We start from the raw sequence: 16,663 nt of genomic DNA, 5'->3' as shown, positions 1-16,663 counted from the left end.
TTCTGATCGGTGGAGTCATCATGCAAGATGAAACCAAAAATCTTACTGCAGTCTAGATAGATTAGACCTATTGCTTCCCTCAGTCTACACTGCCCAATCACTCTTGAAACAGAAAAAAATCCACTTGCCCCTGACAGAGGCACAAACTATTCCTCACATATGGTTGCTTCCCAGGATCTTACACTCTTCTAGACAACTACAAATCCCTATAGTTTCTTGTTACTTTAATAGAAGACAAACACATTTGGTCATTCTGGTTAATAGCCATCAGGAAGAGAACTATGATTTTGTCCTAATTTAGAAGTCTATTATGTCCATGCTGTATTTTGGGGTCCTTTCCCGCTTTGATTAAAACACGGAACAAAAATTTCTGGATTTGGACGAGCTCCTTCCACAGCCTTGTTTGTTCTTTTTTAGATGTTCCAAATATCCTTCTAGAGGATGGGTTCCTGAGGGGTGAGCAACAAGAGGGGAATAATGGGACTGAAAATTCTAAATTCCTTATTATTTTGGTAGCTCATCCTATTTGTTACATGCTTGGCAATAATTTTTCTTAGTATTTCTCATTCACTTCGACCTTGGGCAACAGGCCTATTATGAGAAATGACTAATGTGGATGATTGTAAGTCATTTGAAAAAAAAAATGAAGTGCCACATAAGTGCTTCATAAAAAGCTATATCATTAACACTTATTGGAAATATATAAATATATGTCGATCACGCTTCATTATGCTTTGTCATCTGAGACGATTGTTGATGAGTTTGCAAATGAAAAAGGCTGGTATGTCCCATGACAAACAGCTCTTAACCTCCCTGTGCCCCTATAATTTATGGCAGATAAAATGCCCTTTTTGAGGACAAGAATTATCCTTCATCTTACAGTCTGATTCTGGGAACACCAAGGCACGAACTATTGGTGTTATCTAGCAGGCAGCCCTAAGAGAGGTGTTGACTGGGGCAGGGCATCAGGGTCACAGGTGTTGGAAGAGGTAGCAAGGATAGAGAAGGGAAAAGGATTCTATTCAAGGAAGGGGTGTTATCAGGCAGATTGTAGTCCAGTGCTGGGCAAGACAAAGATGAATCTGAGTACAGAAGATGGATGCAAATCAGTACATAAGTACTAGAGAGGGCAAATTTGTTTAAACCAGTTGGGATGCTGGGAATTCATCAGGGAATGGCAAGCAAAAGTGCCCTTTGCATCCTGGAAAAGTGGACCTTTGCCACACTGAAGGGCAATGCCCTGAATCAATCTTTCAGCAGTATTTAGTGAGCGCTCACTCTGTGCAAAGCACTGTTCTAAGCACTTGGGAGAGTACAATACAAGAGAATAAGCAGGCATGTTCCCTGCCCATAATGAGTTTACAGACTAGAGTGGGGAGACAGACATTAATATAAATAAATAAATAATAAATAATTTAAAGCTATGTATATGAGTGCTGTGGGGTCGGGGGTGGGGCAAATATCAAATGTCCACTTAATGAGAGCCACCCCCTTATTTTAGTTTTTTGGTATCTGTTAAGTGCTTACTATGTTCCAGGCACTGTTCTAAGCTCTGGAGTAGATCCCCTTGTTAGAAAGGGGTCAGATGGCAAGCGGTCAGCTATGTTGTTTCACTCCAACCCTGTCGTTCACCCCATCCGCCTCCACCCAAATATCAGACACCCTGCATTACGTGCAACTCAAAAGGGGCTCACGTTCTCTCAAAGGATGGCCAAGGCAGAAATCTACTGACCCACTGTTCTGGGGGGAAGAGAGCTTTGTCTCGTGGGGCCACCTGGGCTGAATCGGGAATACTCATTTGTATGCTCATGGCATTCTGAAAAGTCATCCTTTTATTTTTAGCAGTACTGACTTAATTTCTGGAGCCTGTGGTGTGGAAAAGAAGGGGCTGACTGAATGAATCAGAATCCTGGTTAATAACGTTGGTCTAAAGCTGTCAGGCAATTTCAATATGAGATCCCTGAGGTTTGAGCAGCTTTATAGCTATGGGGAGAAACTATCCAAGGACAAAATTGAGAATTAAAATGTGTTACACACACGCACACACACACACACATCTGCAGCACTTAATAAATATGGAGGAGCTGGCCAAGAGTTACAGGATTATCTATCGCTGGAAAATGTGAAAAGCTGGAACATCATATGGCAGGTGAACCAATGACAGATTTTTTTTTAAACTCTGAAAGAAGAGTTACATTTTCTGCAGGTGTCCCACATCTTCATTCTTGGGACAGCATTTAAAAGGTTTCTTGAAAGGTAATGCCGTCCCTCTCTGCTAAGAGCACAAATATGTGGCAAAGTTCAGATACAAATTCTGGCTTGATCTGTGGGGTTTGAGGCCTAGCAATGCTGAAACTCCTAAATATAGTTATGCTTTGTATTTGAAGACAACACTGAGGGAAAGTTTCACTGATGTAAAAGGCCAAAGCAAGACCCACAGAAAAAGCCTACCCCTCGTTTATGTTTACAGCACCTGGCACGTTTTTCTCTTTTAAAAAAAAAAAGGTATTTGTTAAGCACTTACTATGTGCCAGGCACTGTATTAAGTGCTGGGGTAGATACAAGATATTCGGGTTGGACACAGTCCATTTTCCACATGGGCTCACAGTCTTAATCCTCATTTTACAGAGGAGGTAACTGAGGCACAGAGAATAATAATAATAATGGTGTTCGTTAATTGCTTACTATGTGATAGGCACTCTACTAAGCGCTGGAGATGTTAACTGACTTGCCCAAGGTCACAAAGCAGTCAAGTGGTAGAGCTGGGATTAGAACTCAGGTGCTCCAACCCCCAGCCTCATGCTGTTTCCATTAGGTCAGGCTGCCCTCTTGTCTCCTTGTAACTCATCCCTTATGAAACTTTTGCTCAGAGAGCCACTCCTTTCTTGTCAGCGTGGCAATCTTATATTGCCCTCTAAGTTTAAAAAAAAGCAATTTTTTTTGCCAGATAGATGCAATAATGAAGATGATCAGCTATATCTGAGGGGGCTTTCATCTGGTAGGCTGCCAAATTACAACCTAACACTTCATTTCCAAAGACACCTCTCCCCAAGCACATGTCAAGGCAGAGTCAGGGTAGAGGCTTGGCTCAATTCAGGCAGGGCTGTAAGAATGCAAACTCCCTGTGAGCAGGGGGAACTATCCCTTGGTGATTCTGTACTTTTCAAGCACCGAGAATAGTGCACCACACTAAGTGGGTGCTCAATAAGTGCTATTACTATTACCTGGACAGCTAGACAAAGCCCCAGTAGCCAGGCTGTTGGAAGCTGGAAGAAATCACAAATAGCAGGGGCCCAAAATAAAGAAGAGAGGATTTGGGCAAAGGAGATTCTCTAACTTCCCTTCCACAGGAAAACTTTAACCTCAGCCTGCATTATGGTAACATTACAAACCCCTCAACCCACCCCCCTGCCTCTCCGTCAAAGTGACGCTAGACACCAGCTCACCCCTCTCCTCCACACAACGAGCTCTCTTCTTATTGAAGGATCATCTTTAATTTATTCAGCTATTGACACCAAATGTCCTTGAGTGGATTTATATTGCTCATTAATAACTTGAATATTTGATGTGATAAACCAACACACCACCCCTGCCTTTTCAATTATTCCGTTCATATATGATTTTCATTAATGAAAACCCTTTTATTAGCATACTTATGAACACCTTCAGATTTAATATGGCTTAATGTTATTAGTAAGAACTAATTTAAAAGTCATTATCTTTTTCCTAATTACAGCTTCTCAGATTCAGCCCTTTCTTGCTCCTCGTGCCCATGAGCTGGATGAGGTTTCATTCACAGTCTTGCTCTGGAAACTGTTTCTCATCCAGAACCGACACAAGTAGTCTCCATGGAAAGCTCACTGCAAGAACATCTCGGCTTTCTCTGTGGCAATATCTTTAGTACAGGCCAGTCTGTGTGGTGCTTAATACTACCGTTGGGGTCAGAGAGAGAGTGTGCTGGCTGTAAAAAGCAGTGTGGCCTACTGCAAAGGGCATGGGCTTAGGAGTCAGGGGACCTGGGCTGTCATCCTGAATCTGCCACATGTTTGCTGTGTGACCTCAGGCAAGTCACTTAACTTCTCTGTGCCTCAGTTACCTCCTCTGTAAAATGGGGATTAAGGCTGACTCCCTCCTACTTAGACTGTTAGTACCAAGTGGGACAGGGACTTTGTCCAACCTGATAAACATGTATCTACCCCAGATTTTAAAACAGTGCTTGGCACATAGGAAGCATTTAACAAGTACCTTAATTACTATAATTAGGAACACTTCAGCACCCAAGCAGGCTGGCTGGGTCCATCTTTTTTATAAATGCTGCTAGACCATAACAAGCTCCTTGTTAATCTGGCCTATTCCCAGACATATGCTCTAAACCAGAAATCACAAGGAAAGCTAGGAAGAAGACAGGTCCCTGCTCATGGAGGGAGCCCAGAGCTAAGGGTCACTACCAGCTGTTCGTGAGACCCAGATGGGAGACCAGGTGCTCACTCACCCACAGGCTCAGGTCCATCCATCCCCAGCTCCACACTAGGCCTTCGAGGTCAAGGGGTAGGGATACAGGATGAAGAAGGAGCCAGGTCTGGCACCCGGAGCCCTCCATGTTCAGGGACACCAGGAGGGCCCCTCTCCCCAGCAAAGAGAAAGGTGGACCCCTGGATAGCTCACTGACTGATGGCGGCTTGCGCCCCTGGTCTCTTACTCTCCCCTGCTTCCAGCCTGACTCCGCAGCACCCACATCAGAGAACAGAGTCTAAGACAAATAAGCAAAAAGGATGCACTTTTGAGGAGCAGGGGCTGTCCCAAGAGGCTCTCAGAAACCCATACACTCCAGTGCTTAGAACAGTGCTTGGCAAATAGTAAATGTTTAACAAATACCATCGTTATTATTATTTGCAACTGCTGCTCCTCAGCAGTCTTGATTTTTAACTTTTATCTGTGGGATGCAAACAGCCACCTCTTTAAGCATCAAACATTTATGCCAGGGGCGAAGTTATTAAGGGCCAGTGCCAATGCTCCAGCAAGGAAGGTCAAGTGGCCTTGAGATTTACAAGGATTGGAGACTACTTGAATATTTTTATTAATTTAGAGATTCAAGGGCGGTACTTGAGTTTGCATCCTTGCTTGTGGCCGAAAGTGCTGGGCTGCTTGTAAATGGAGTGGGAGCAGAGTTGCATGTTGAGAGAAGCAGGGGAGAGTGAGAGGGTGAGAGCCCTGAGAGAGCAGGTGTACTCACAGTTCGGGTGATAAAAACCATAAAAGGGGCTACCGGCACCAAGGGGGAAAAGTTGTTTTTAAGATGAGGCCTTTCACTCCTTTGGAAAGCCGCTGACCCAGACCTAGTGACTCACATGTGGCAGTGAGGGTGACAAAAGAAGAATTTTTTCCCAGGACTTTGCCGCCTCCTGCCCCATGCTGACTCTACAGTTTGGGGAGTTTCCCTGCCATGGAGGAGCCTGGTACAACAAGCTGAGAAGTCCTTGCGTCCTGAGAGGCAGGTGATTTCCCATCTCTTTCCATCCCCCATCAGCACCTGTGACCCAACTCCCAACTGTCCTAGTGGACTAAGGGTCCTCTGGGAGAGAACCAGAAGCCTCTCGATTGCTCCCTGGACAGCTTGGGCCCTGGAGGGTGCCTTTCAAGACGACAGACTTCCAGAGCACATCTCTGGTGGTAGTAATAGTCAGGTCCCTTCTGCAAAAGTCATGGCAAAAGTGTTTACATCTTCTCAATCATGGGCCACAATCCATCAGTAGCCCAGAGACTATAAGGTCAAAGAGGAATTCAGATTGGTCGGTGGTTCTTGAAAATAAATCCCACCTCGTTCCAGCCACATCTCTGCCTCAATGTTTCCAACTATCCCAAAACACCGGTGGCCCTTCCATCCTGTCACTGTCAAGAATGAGCATTCCGTACTGTGCCACTGGAAGGAAAGGTAGGGATGGAGAGGGAAAAGTTAGTGTCTTAGTGCCCCTGTCAGATACAGTGCCAGGCTGGACAGACATTTGGACTAACCTAGTCATGGCGTCCTTGTGGGCTTAGCCAAAGCAAAATAAATCTTTGGATTTCCTCAGTAATTTCCTCAGTAACATGATTATGGGCATGTGTTGAGATCAAGAGTCTCTGCCAGGATCTAAAGCAGGACCAGTAGAATGTAGCTCAAGAATAGCTGGTTCTATCTGCATGGTATAACCACAGTCAGTGTCTGTGGGTCCTCGGCAAATTCAGGCTCAGTCAATGGTGTTTATTGAGCACTTACTGTGTACAGAGCACTGTTCTAAACTCTTGGGAGAATCCAGTAGAAAAATATAACAGACACATTCCCTGCCCACAGTGAGCAAATTACTTATTGGAAAATGATCTGAGGCTTAAACTAGACAGACTGAGCCCTGAGCTTGGCTATTTAATGGACTACTCCTGCCTAGATTCCTGCTGTAGCTCTGAGTGACAGAGCCAAAAGGGAGAAAAAAACACATGGAACCAAAAGCGCAACATGCTCGTCAGATGCTCTCTATGAAGGATGTGGGACTGGCAGGGACTGTTATTTCAAAACCACATTGGAGTCACAGCCAAACCCTTCTTTTGGAACCCGGCCTGGCCCTGACTCAACTCCCACCCACCTTCTGCTTCCCACCCGAGGTGCCATCAGCTAATCTCTCCGATCAGCGCTGTGTGGCCTTGAAGGGTTTGACAGTAGAATAATAATAATAATAATGGCATTTGTTAAGAATTTACTATGTGCCAAGCACTGTTCTGGCACTGGGGTAGATACAAGGCAATCAGGTTGGACACAGTCCCTGTCCCACATGGGGCTTAAGGTCTCAATCCCCATTTTACAGATAAGGTAACTGAGGCACAGAGGAGTGAAATGAGTTGCCCAAGGTCACACAACAGACAATTGGCAGAGCCCGATTTAGAACCCGCGACCTCTGACTCCCAAGCCCTTGCTCTTGTCATTAGGCCATGCTGTGATGCCGGTCTGACCCAGCCCTGCTTAATGAAAGATGCCATGAGAAGCACAAAGACAAAGGCATAAGTTAAAAAACAGAGATTGATAGGACACAGGAGACATTCTGGAAAATGACTTCAGTTATGGCGCCTCAGCTCAATTGAACTCTTGGAGCTCAAAGAGTTTGCAGGAGATAGTTCCCATGCCAGAAAAGCTCCCTGAGACTTCAAGTCCCCCACCTGATGGTCACAGACTTAACTATAATTTCCTGCCAATTGGCTACTCCAGGAACAGTCTTGCAAAATGAATATGGAAGTTCAGCACCACTACAGAATTAATAAAAGTAATAATAGATCTACTCTCAAGGGCCTGGTTTACACCTTCACGGTCATTTGAAGGAAAAACAAATGAACATTTCTGAGCCATTAACATCGCCTCTAGACTCTAATGCCACCTCAGAAAAAACACCAGGAGAGTAAGACCACTAATTTATTGGTTCTGCAGCATAAAAACGTGGGTTTTTTATGTTTATATTGTTATGAAAAACAATCATCTTAGTGATGGTTGAGCAAGCCCAAACGAACCATTATGATTTGAACACAGCTCTTAAAAGGTTTTTCTTCTGAATGGCAATTTACTTTACATTATTGTCCTTTGATCTTTGCTCATCATTCTGAAATTTCCCTATAACATCTGAACATTAGGGAGAAATAGATTACAATACAGCGGCATGTGTATCATCTGCTAGCCAGCTCCATGTGGCAATAACAATGGTGGAATGGACATAAACATCTACCAAAACCACAGGGCTCTTTAAAACATAATTTCAGACCATTTAAGTGAGATCGTTTCGTTCTCTCAAACTGGCTCAGCATTCCCGGCCACGAAACATTATTATTCCCTGATTCCTTTCCTGATTGGTCAGATTTCTACTCATTAAAAAAAAAAATTGGTGATATTTCCAATTTGTCTGAGCTGCTGACAAGGGACCCTCCCTCTTCCACCATGCATGTCCAATTGGGCAAGCATCTTTTGATCCCAACCCTCCTCACCCTCCAACCTCTAGTGTGGAGAAGAGAAATGAGAAAGGAGATAGAGGAACTAAGGTGACCATTTGTCTGGCTTTGCACTGGAGGGTCTGGTTTTCAACTCATCTGCCCATCTGGCACTGAAATAATAATAATTATGGTATTTGTTAAGCACTAACTGTGTGCCAGGCACTGTACTAGTCAATGGGGTGGAGGCAAGCAAATCGGATTGGTCAAAGTCCCTGTCCCACATCAGGCTCACAGTTTCAATCCCCATTTTACAGATGAGGTAACTGAGGCACAGAGAAGTAAAGTGACTGGCCCAAGGTCACATAGCAGACAAGTGGCAGAGCCGGGATTAGAATCCAGGTCCTTGGGACTCCCAGGCCAATGCTCTATCCATTACATTATGCTGTTTCTCTAACCACTGATATCTTCCCATGCAATATTTTTACTTTACACACTCAAGTCTCCCTCCTCCTAGTCCCCTGCCTCATTCATTCATTCAGTCATATTTATTGAGTACTTACTGTGTGCAAAGCACTGTCCTAAGCACTTAAGAAAGTACAATACAATGAACGGACACATTCCCTGCCTATAGCTAGCTTACAGTCTAGAGGGGGGAGACCGACATCAGTACAAATAAATTACAGATATGTACATAAGTGCTGTGGGGCTGGGAGGGGCGAATAACAAAGGGAGCAAGTCAGGGCAACACAGAAGTAACCTCCTCACCTCCGCCAAACTGATTCTCTTTCCCTCTTCAAAACCTTACTTAAAAATCACCTCCTCCTAGAGGCGTTCCCAGACTGAGCTCCTCTTCCCCCTCTACTCCCTCTGCCATCCCCCCTTTACCTCTCCGCAGCTAAAGCCTCATTTTCCCCTTTTCCCTCTGCTCCTCCACCTCTCCCTTCCCATCCCCACAGCACTGTACTCGTCCGCTCAACTGTATATATTTTCGTTACCCTATTTATTTTGTTAATGAATTGTACATCGCCTTGATTCTATTTATTTGCCATTGTTTTTACGAGATGTTCTTCCCCTTGACGCTGTTTAGTGCCATTGTTCTTGTCTGTCCGTCTCCCCCGATTAGACTGTAAGCCCGTCAAACGGCAGGGACTGTCTCTATCTGTTGCCGACTTGTTCATTCCAAGCGCTTAGTACAGTGCTCTGCACATAGTAAGCGCTCAATAAATACTATTGAATGAGACACCTGCAAGTAGCAAAAACGCACACCCTCTTCCCTCGTGATTCTTCCCTGGAGAGAACAGTAACCACTGATGGTGATGCCCAAATTCAAGAAGAATTCACCTCCCTAATCAATTACAGCATTTAAGTGTTATGTGCCACACACTGTGCTAAGCACTGGGAAGGATACAAGATAATCAGGCCAGACGCAGTTACTGTCCCATATGAGGCTCACAGTCCAAGTAGGAGAAAGTAGGATTTAATCCTCATTTTGCCAAGGAGGAAACTGAGGCACAGAGACGTTAAGTGACTTGTCCTAGGTTATCCAGCAGAACCCATGTTCCAGAGCTCAATCTAAAGTTGACTCATCTGGACAGATCTCACACTGTTCTCCCCAATGTAAATTTCCCCTGGTAAATTGTGGACACGTGGCTGGAGCTTTCTTGAGAGGAAATGGGGCCACTATTCTTCCGAGAAAGCCTGGTGGGCTTCTCCCTGATTCCTGGCATTTCAGAATGAATCACTCAGAACCTGATCATACAATTTGTGAGGATCCTGTTCTTTTGCCCTGGCCAAGGAAATAAACAACCCACATCCCCCTGTGAGAATATCTATCCAGGTATGATCAAGACCAAGCACAAGGCTGCTATCACAATGAGGGCCCCCAGAGGTCCTGAAAGCTTGTGTCCTGCAGAGATGCAGGGGGCAGTGGCTTCTTGGAGTTCCGAGAACTTGGGAGACTATTCTATCTGTTTTCCTGCTTCTGTATGTTTCTTGCCTGAAAAACCCACTCTCTCTGCTGGGTCATAACAGGTAATTGGGTCCTTCAGCCTGAGAGGGAGACAAAGTCCACTTCTCCTGTCTATTGTATTTTGGGAAGGTTTTGAAGAGAATTCAGTTTTGTAGAGCTACTTCTGCTGCCTGCTAAAATTGGAGTTCTAAGCCCAGAAACCTGGAAGACAGTCAAAATGAGTGAAGAAGGCGGGGAGGGATGAGGAGGAGCAATGGTAGAGCTAGAGGCAGGTGAATCCAATGCAACTATTGTGGTCTGGGGACACTAGCTGCAGGGCCCAGACTTCCTATACCTATCTGCAAGGCTGCTTTATACTAGAGTCATACATGTGAATGAGAAGAGCTGGAGACCTGCCTTTGATTCCTAGCCAATCAGCTACCCTCTCTCCAACTCTGATTTCCATTTTTCCTACCATAGGATGCGGGGGAGGGGGAGAATGGGGGCGGAAAAGATGTTTCATTGGGTGTGGTATGCCTTGAATTCCACAGGACAGAGCCCTGACAAATGGAAGTATTGGCATCACTGCCATGCATTTGCTCCCTTCCCAGAGAGACTCCTGCAGAGTCTTTTTTTTTTAATGTTATCTTTATGGAGGCTTCTTAACCTTCAGATACTTGGTATTCAGTGCCTTGATGGGAGCTTAAGAAAGTGAGGCAACTTCCCATGTTACTACCCCAGCCTTGGGCAAACGGGGAGGGGGAGAAGAGGGAGGCGAATCAGGCTCAAAGGATGCTAACAATTCTGCCAGAACAACAGGGTGTATGGTCATGAGACAGGAATGCAGGACACAGAGCGGGTTGGCATACCCAGGAAAAGGTGGCCAAGGGGCATCCTTCCTTGGAAATGCCAAGAGAAAGTATAAACACATGCAAGCCTCAGTGTCAAGGAAAAACTTTCCCATTGATCCCATTCCATCCAGATGTAGCAGGATTAATTAACATTCTGGAATAGGCCAGAGCCCCATGGCCTGAGTAAGGCTCAGAATCAGTGCCTCCATGCCCGTACAGGCCAAATCAGAACAAGAACCATCAGACTCAAGGGCATTCGGGGAAGAGGGTCAGGGTAGGGCAAGGCCCTTAAATGACAGTAGAGAACCTTGAAGGAAGCAAAGTAAAGGCTTGGGCTGGCAGAGACAACCTGCAAAAAGCATAATGCACCCCCCCTTTCCCCACCATTCTTCCCTGAAGAGAACAGTAACCATTTACAGTGATACCCACGGTCAAGAAGTCACCATCTTAATTACGGCATTTGTTAAACGCTTACTTTGTGCCACATGCTGTGCTAAGCACTGGGAAAGATACAAGATAATCAGGCCAGACCCAGTCCCTGTCCCATATGGGGCGCACAGTCCAAGTAGGAGAAAGTAGGATTTAACCTCATTTTGCCAATGAGGAAACTGAGGGACAGAGAAGTTAAGCAACTTGTCCTAGGTCCCCCAGCAGGCAGGTGGCAGAACTGCGATTAGAACCCAGGTCCTCTGACTCCTGGGCCTCTGTTATTTTCACCCTAGAGGCCTCAAAGTAGTGCATAAAGACCTAGGATAAGACAAAGGATAAGGCAGAGGGCTCCCTACTCCAGCTCAGGGTAGATGGGAGATGCCCAACCCCACCCCAAGGCATTATGGGTAGGATCTCTCTCCATGGTTGGGACCCTGGGCAGGCCCTGAGGTGGAGTTCAGTCCAACTGTGGGTCAGCATTTCTCTAGCAGCATCTGTTTGTTAGTCACTCATAACATAGACTCCTGTAATGCTGTTTTTTAACCTACGTAGTGCCATTTGCTCAGTTTGTGTCTTTCCATTTCCGCCCCTGGACATCTCCTTAACACTCGTCCTTTTATTGTCGTGACAGACGAACCAAACTCCTGGAGCTCTCCCCCTGCCACCTCCCCAGGTCTGCCGGAAGTAGCGGTTTCCCTGGAAGACATAATCTCACCATTATCTTCATCGCATCTAGCCCCACCCTCTGACCCTCCCCACCAGAGAAACCCAGATCCCACATGGGAGAACAGGCGGGGACCCGACGCAGGAATACCAAAGGAGCTTCCAGCCAATGGCCAGAAGAAGAAACGGTTGGGAGAACAGAGAGAGAGATCCACCAGTCCCAAGAAAGTCGACAGGTCAAGGCACGAGGAGGCCCCCAGGAAGGGTCTCTCCGAGGGTAGGTCCCAGAGAGCTGAGGGTGGCCGGCAGGCCTCAGAGAATCCGGCCCCTGGATGGAGGACCTCGGCCGAGATTGGGACGGGAGAGCCGGGGGCTGCTGGAGCCGACGATGAACGACGTGGGAGGCTCAAGATGGCCGAAGCCCTCCGGGGAGGGTCCCCCGGGAAAAGGGACGACCCCGGAGGGCTGGGCACCGAGAAGAGGGCAGCCATGGCCAATGATCCCAGCCGGCTCGAGCCACTTGGGGCCACGAAGGCGCATGGGAGCGGGAGCGGTGGCCTTCACCGGAACGGCACGGGCCCCGTCCCCCAGGAGCCGGGCGGGAAACCCTGCGACTGCCCGGGGAAGAGTCATTTCCATCCCAGCAGTGGTCGCCAGGCAGCCACCGCCCGGAAGACGACCGTCTCCCCGGGGCCTTGGAAGATCCCCGGTTCTGACAAGCTTCCGAGCGCACTGAAATCCAGCCCTTCGGCCGCCAGTAGATAAGGGCTGCCGTCCTGGCCCTCCATTCCACATCAACACAGGACGTCCTTTTCCGGTTCTGTCTCACGTCCTTTAATTTATTGCAGCGGCCACGTGGAGATCCACGAGTCCTTGTGGCTGGAAGCCATCACGTGTAATCCACACGAGTGTGCGTGGGACCGAACGACTCTGAGCGGCAAACAGCAAACCTGGAGAAGAATTCAAATTGACCCAAAAGCTCCCCACACCCCAGTTCCATTTTCGGGACTTTGGCAGCTATGGAAGAACCAAAATGATCTGAAGTCCATCAGAGAAGGACAGTGCAGTGTAGCTTTAGGATTTTCCTCCACCTCCTCTCCCCCACCGGCCATTCCCCGCCCTCCCTGCCGCCGCCACCACCACCACTGCATGAAGGACTTGGATGTCTGCCACATTTGGTATCAAGAAACTGGCCACAACCAGAGCCACCACAGACTGGAATCTCGCCTTAAATCCAACTGCACGGAGCAAGCCGAAACTGAGAAAAAGATTCTCTCTTTTAATTGAGTGAAAGCGTTGTAAATACGTTGTCCTCGACATATCTAGACAGGGGTCAAAGGGTTTCTTTGGGGAAACGCACGGGGCGGAATGGCTGGGCTGGGTTTCCGCAGTCAGTCAACGCTGCCTCCAAGCTCGGGAGGCCTCCATTCACTGCAGGCTTCGCAGGGAGCTGGAAATCTAGTGAATCGATTGGTGTGATGCCATTTCTACTGCCATTTTTGTGAACAGATCATATTTCTGTATGTCAGGTGGGGGTTGGGGGAGGGAGGGGCAGGAGTTCTATTTGAAAAATCCATCCTGGAAAACACTTTGCCACCAACTCAGACTTTCACAGTATCGCTCACAGATGCTAATTGGTCTTCACCTAAAGTAGAAATTTCACAATTAGAGGACCACAGCCTAGTGCAACTTTAAAGTGAAAGAAGCTGCAGCTTCCTTGTGCAGAAGGCCTTCCCATCCTCTCTCTGCAGCCCCAAATTTCTAAGTTCCTGATTATCAAAACTCTATTGCTCCGATTGCTTGGCCTTTGTAGGGACATCTTCTCATCATTTTCCCCTGATTCCAGTTGCCTTCAGAAGAAATACTCCGATATCTCCGAGGCTCAATGTTGCTCAAATAGAAAAGGCCATTATTATGGCCAATTTATTTTCATTAGTGGACATCCAAGCAATAAAGTCCCTTTTATCACTTTTCTCTGCCTCCATGTCCTCGGTTTTCTCCTCCTTTTGTTACCTTCTTATTTCAGAGTTCGGAGCTGAGTTAATATTGGCGTGGAAGGGTCCCTTAAGTCCCTAGGTAGTATCATTTCCTTTTGTTTAAGAGAGGGAGAGAGAGTGCAAAAGAAATTGGAGAGAGAAAGAGAGAGAGGGGGTCAGTGGTCCTGGGGCTCATGCCCTAGCCCAGTCCATTTTTAGCCAGCTCAGTTTAACACATCCTCTCTCCCCCTAGCACTGGGCCAACTGCAAGCTCTTTCAGAAAAACCGCTTCCACCTTGGGGGAAGCCACAGCCCAGTCATTTCAGAAGCGCCCCTCTTCAGGTTCCTATCCATCAGCCTGGACTGGGCAAGGCCCTCTCCAGAGCAATGATTGGAGCCATCTCGCCTGAGGAGCGGCTTCCCTGGTCCGGGCAACAGTCCACCCCTCCCCAGCCCTTTCCTCGGCCCCCGCCTTGACCCTAGCAATTGGGGTGGAATTTTCCCCCGACCCATGAGGAGGTAACTGAGGTGGTGGGAAGGTTCCAGAAAAGAACGCTGCAGCTTTTTGAGTCCATCTTCTAAAAGAGAAACTCCACCCAAAAATCAACAAAAAAAGCACAAACCCATGTAGCCGTTTACAGCCCTTTTATTTAATACCAACTAGTCTTTATGCCCCAAACTAGAAGCCCAGGATACTTTGCCATTAATTTATTGAATCTGAGTTTGGACAATGCTTCTGTAGTGTAGCTGCACGTCCCAGTACTGTATCCTCTGACCTTTATTTTCCATGTGTAAAAGAAATGAAAAAAAAATTGAAGATTACGCTTGCATAAACTCTAATTTGCACAGTTCACAGCTACTACTTGTGCAGTAATTGCTTTATGCGGCTGTAATCGATAACCTGTGAAGACAGTACATCATCTAAACCCCATTCCAAATAATATTTCTGTGTAGTGTTAGCTGTGAATTTACCCTGTACAGCTGTATCTCTATAAATATAATTCCATGTATTAATAGTCACAGAAAGGCTGTAAGTGAGCAACTATTTTTATGAAACGCACCATTATGGATAAATTAACTTTTACAGAAATCTTGTTTACTGTATGATATTCTAAAACACTGTCAAATAAAATATATATCCAAAAATCTTTCCCTTTTCCCACCAGTCTATGCTGTTGGTTAGTGGGGGAAGCCTTCCGGAGTTGGGATTGAGCAGTATGCAAATGAGCAATAAACTTGCAGTGTCACTGGTGAGTTTCACTGAGGCTCAAACCTGAAATGTGGGACTTAAAGCGAAATAAGTGTATTTGGTTAGCAAGGACCGAAACCCTTTTCCCTTGAAGGGGTGGTTGATTCTGCCTTTGTGACCCGGTCTGTCCAGAACTGGAAGAGAGAGGCAGAAAGGGGAGGGTACCAGTGTTGTGGACAGAGATGAAACCTAGCATGACAACAGCAGTGGCAGTGAGAGTGCTGGTCCATAAGGAACCACTCGAGGCAAACTCAGTTGGCCCTGTCCTTAGAGCCAAACCACCTTCGGCTCCTAACTCATACCAGCCCCTGGTTCTGAATTTTACTGTGCTCCTTCTGCCCAGGGTGAGTAGGGGAAAATACATTGATCCTCATCACTGGGCCCCCAGTAGACTCTGAAACTTCACGAGTTTGATACTGGGGTCACTTAGATGTAAACACCAAATGAGAACTGAAGTAAGCCATGGAGTGTTTTAGGCAATCCAAGGAAGACGCCAGATTAGAAACTCTATCCGGGTCCCAGCTAAGAACTCTGTGCAGGCTCCAGTAATCATAGTAGAACCAGATTTCTAAATAAGATCATGACCAAAGTCAATATTTAATTAATGCTATTCTTTCCCATTTGAAGTCACAGAAAAATTAAAGAGGAAAATTCCAAGGTAATTATTGAAAACCACAGAAACGTAAAGCGCAAGTACCAAGCCCGATTTTCTGACTACCAAACACCAGTTACAAACTGTTAGGCCACATAGCTGCCTGAAGGAAACATGTCTACCAACTCTGTTGTATTCTACTCTCTCGAGGTCTTAGTACAGAGCTCTGCATACAGAAAGCATTCAATAAATACAACTGATTGATTGATTGAAGCTTTGCTTGGAGAAGCAGCTCGAAAAATTGGATAAGGAGGGGGTGCTTCTGTTTCCTTCCCTGCAATTATCCTAAAGGGCCTGCGGTGCTGTGACCCTGACATAAAATAGCCCCTTAAATCTCTCCTGACCCCATGATGAATGGATTTGGCAAGAAATTTGTGGGAAAAAAATTCCATTTTGCTTAAATGTCCTGCTCATAGAAGCTGTTGCTGTGGGCCTTGCTGGTGAGATGACTGCATTCCATGACCTTCCTGGTGGTAAACTGCACCCTGATGTTTGATACTGAGTGTAGTTTGTAGGTGATGCTGATGGAAGTGCTCTAGAAGCTGGACATATCTTCAATAAATCAATCATATTTATTGAGCACTTACTGTGTGCAGAGCACTGGATTAAGCTCTTGGGAGAGGACAATACAACAGGGTTGGTAGACAAATTCCCGGTCCATAATGACCTCACAGTCTAGAGGAGGAGACAGACATTCATATAAAAAAAAAATTATGGGTATGTATATAACTGCTGTGGGCCTGAGGGAAAGGTGAATAAAGGGAGGAAAACCAGGCGAGACAGAAGGGAGTGGGAAAAGAGGAAATATCTCCTGAAGTAGATCCAGAACTTAGAAACATTTAGGAGGCTGGACACTACTACGCTTTCATTGACCAACAGGGGAGCATGGAGCTTAATGTCCTGTGGTCAGTGTCCTGTCAAGCCCTCCCAAAGTCACGCTGGCAGTTTTAT

At 46.3% G+C, this 16,663-nt stretch overlaps 1 protein-coding gene across 9 annotated transcripts in view; it reads left to right on the top strand.

Annotated features, from left to right (window-relative positions):
- Nucleotides 1-14,959, top strand: part of MAGI2 (membrane associated guanylate kinase, WW and PDZ domain containing 2) — a 902,790-nt gene extending 887,831 nt beyond the window's left edge. For 6 of the 9 annotated variants that reach the window (XM_029077508.1, XM_029077506.1, XM_029077507.1 and 3 more), the window contains one exon: nucleotides 11,804-14,959. In XM_029077508.1, the coding sequence (XP_028933341.1) occupies nucleotides 11,804-12,600 (797 nt within the window). In that variant the 3' untranslated portion in view covers nucleotides 12,601-14,959. The remainder of the gene's footprint in view (nucleotides 1-11,803) is intronic. The other 3 variants (XM_029077514.1, XM_029077513.1, XM_029077515.1) reach the window with 2 other exon arrangements.
- Nucleotides 14,960-16,663: the final 1,704 nt, after the last annotated feature.

Source organism: Ornithorhynchus anatinus, chromosome 13 (assembly GCF_004115215.2).
Source record: "Ornithorhynchus anatinus isolate Pmale09 chromosome 13, mOrnAna1.pri.v4, whole genome shotgun sequence".
Taxonomy (NCBI): Eukaryota; Metazoa; Chordata; class Mammalia; order Monotremata; family Ornithorhynchidae; genus Ornithorhynchus; species Ornithorhynchus anatinus.
This window is presented reverse-complemented; position numbering and strand designations above follow the sequence as displayed.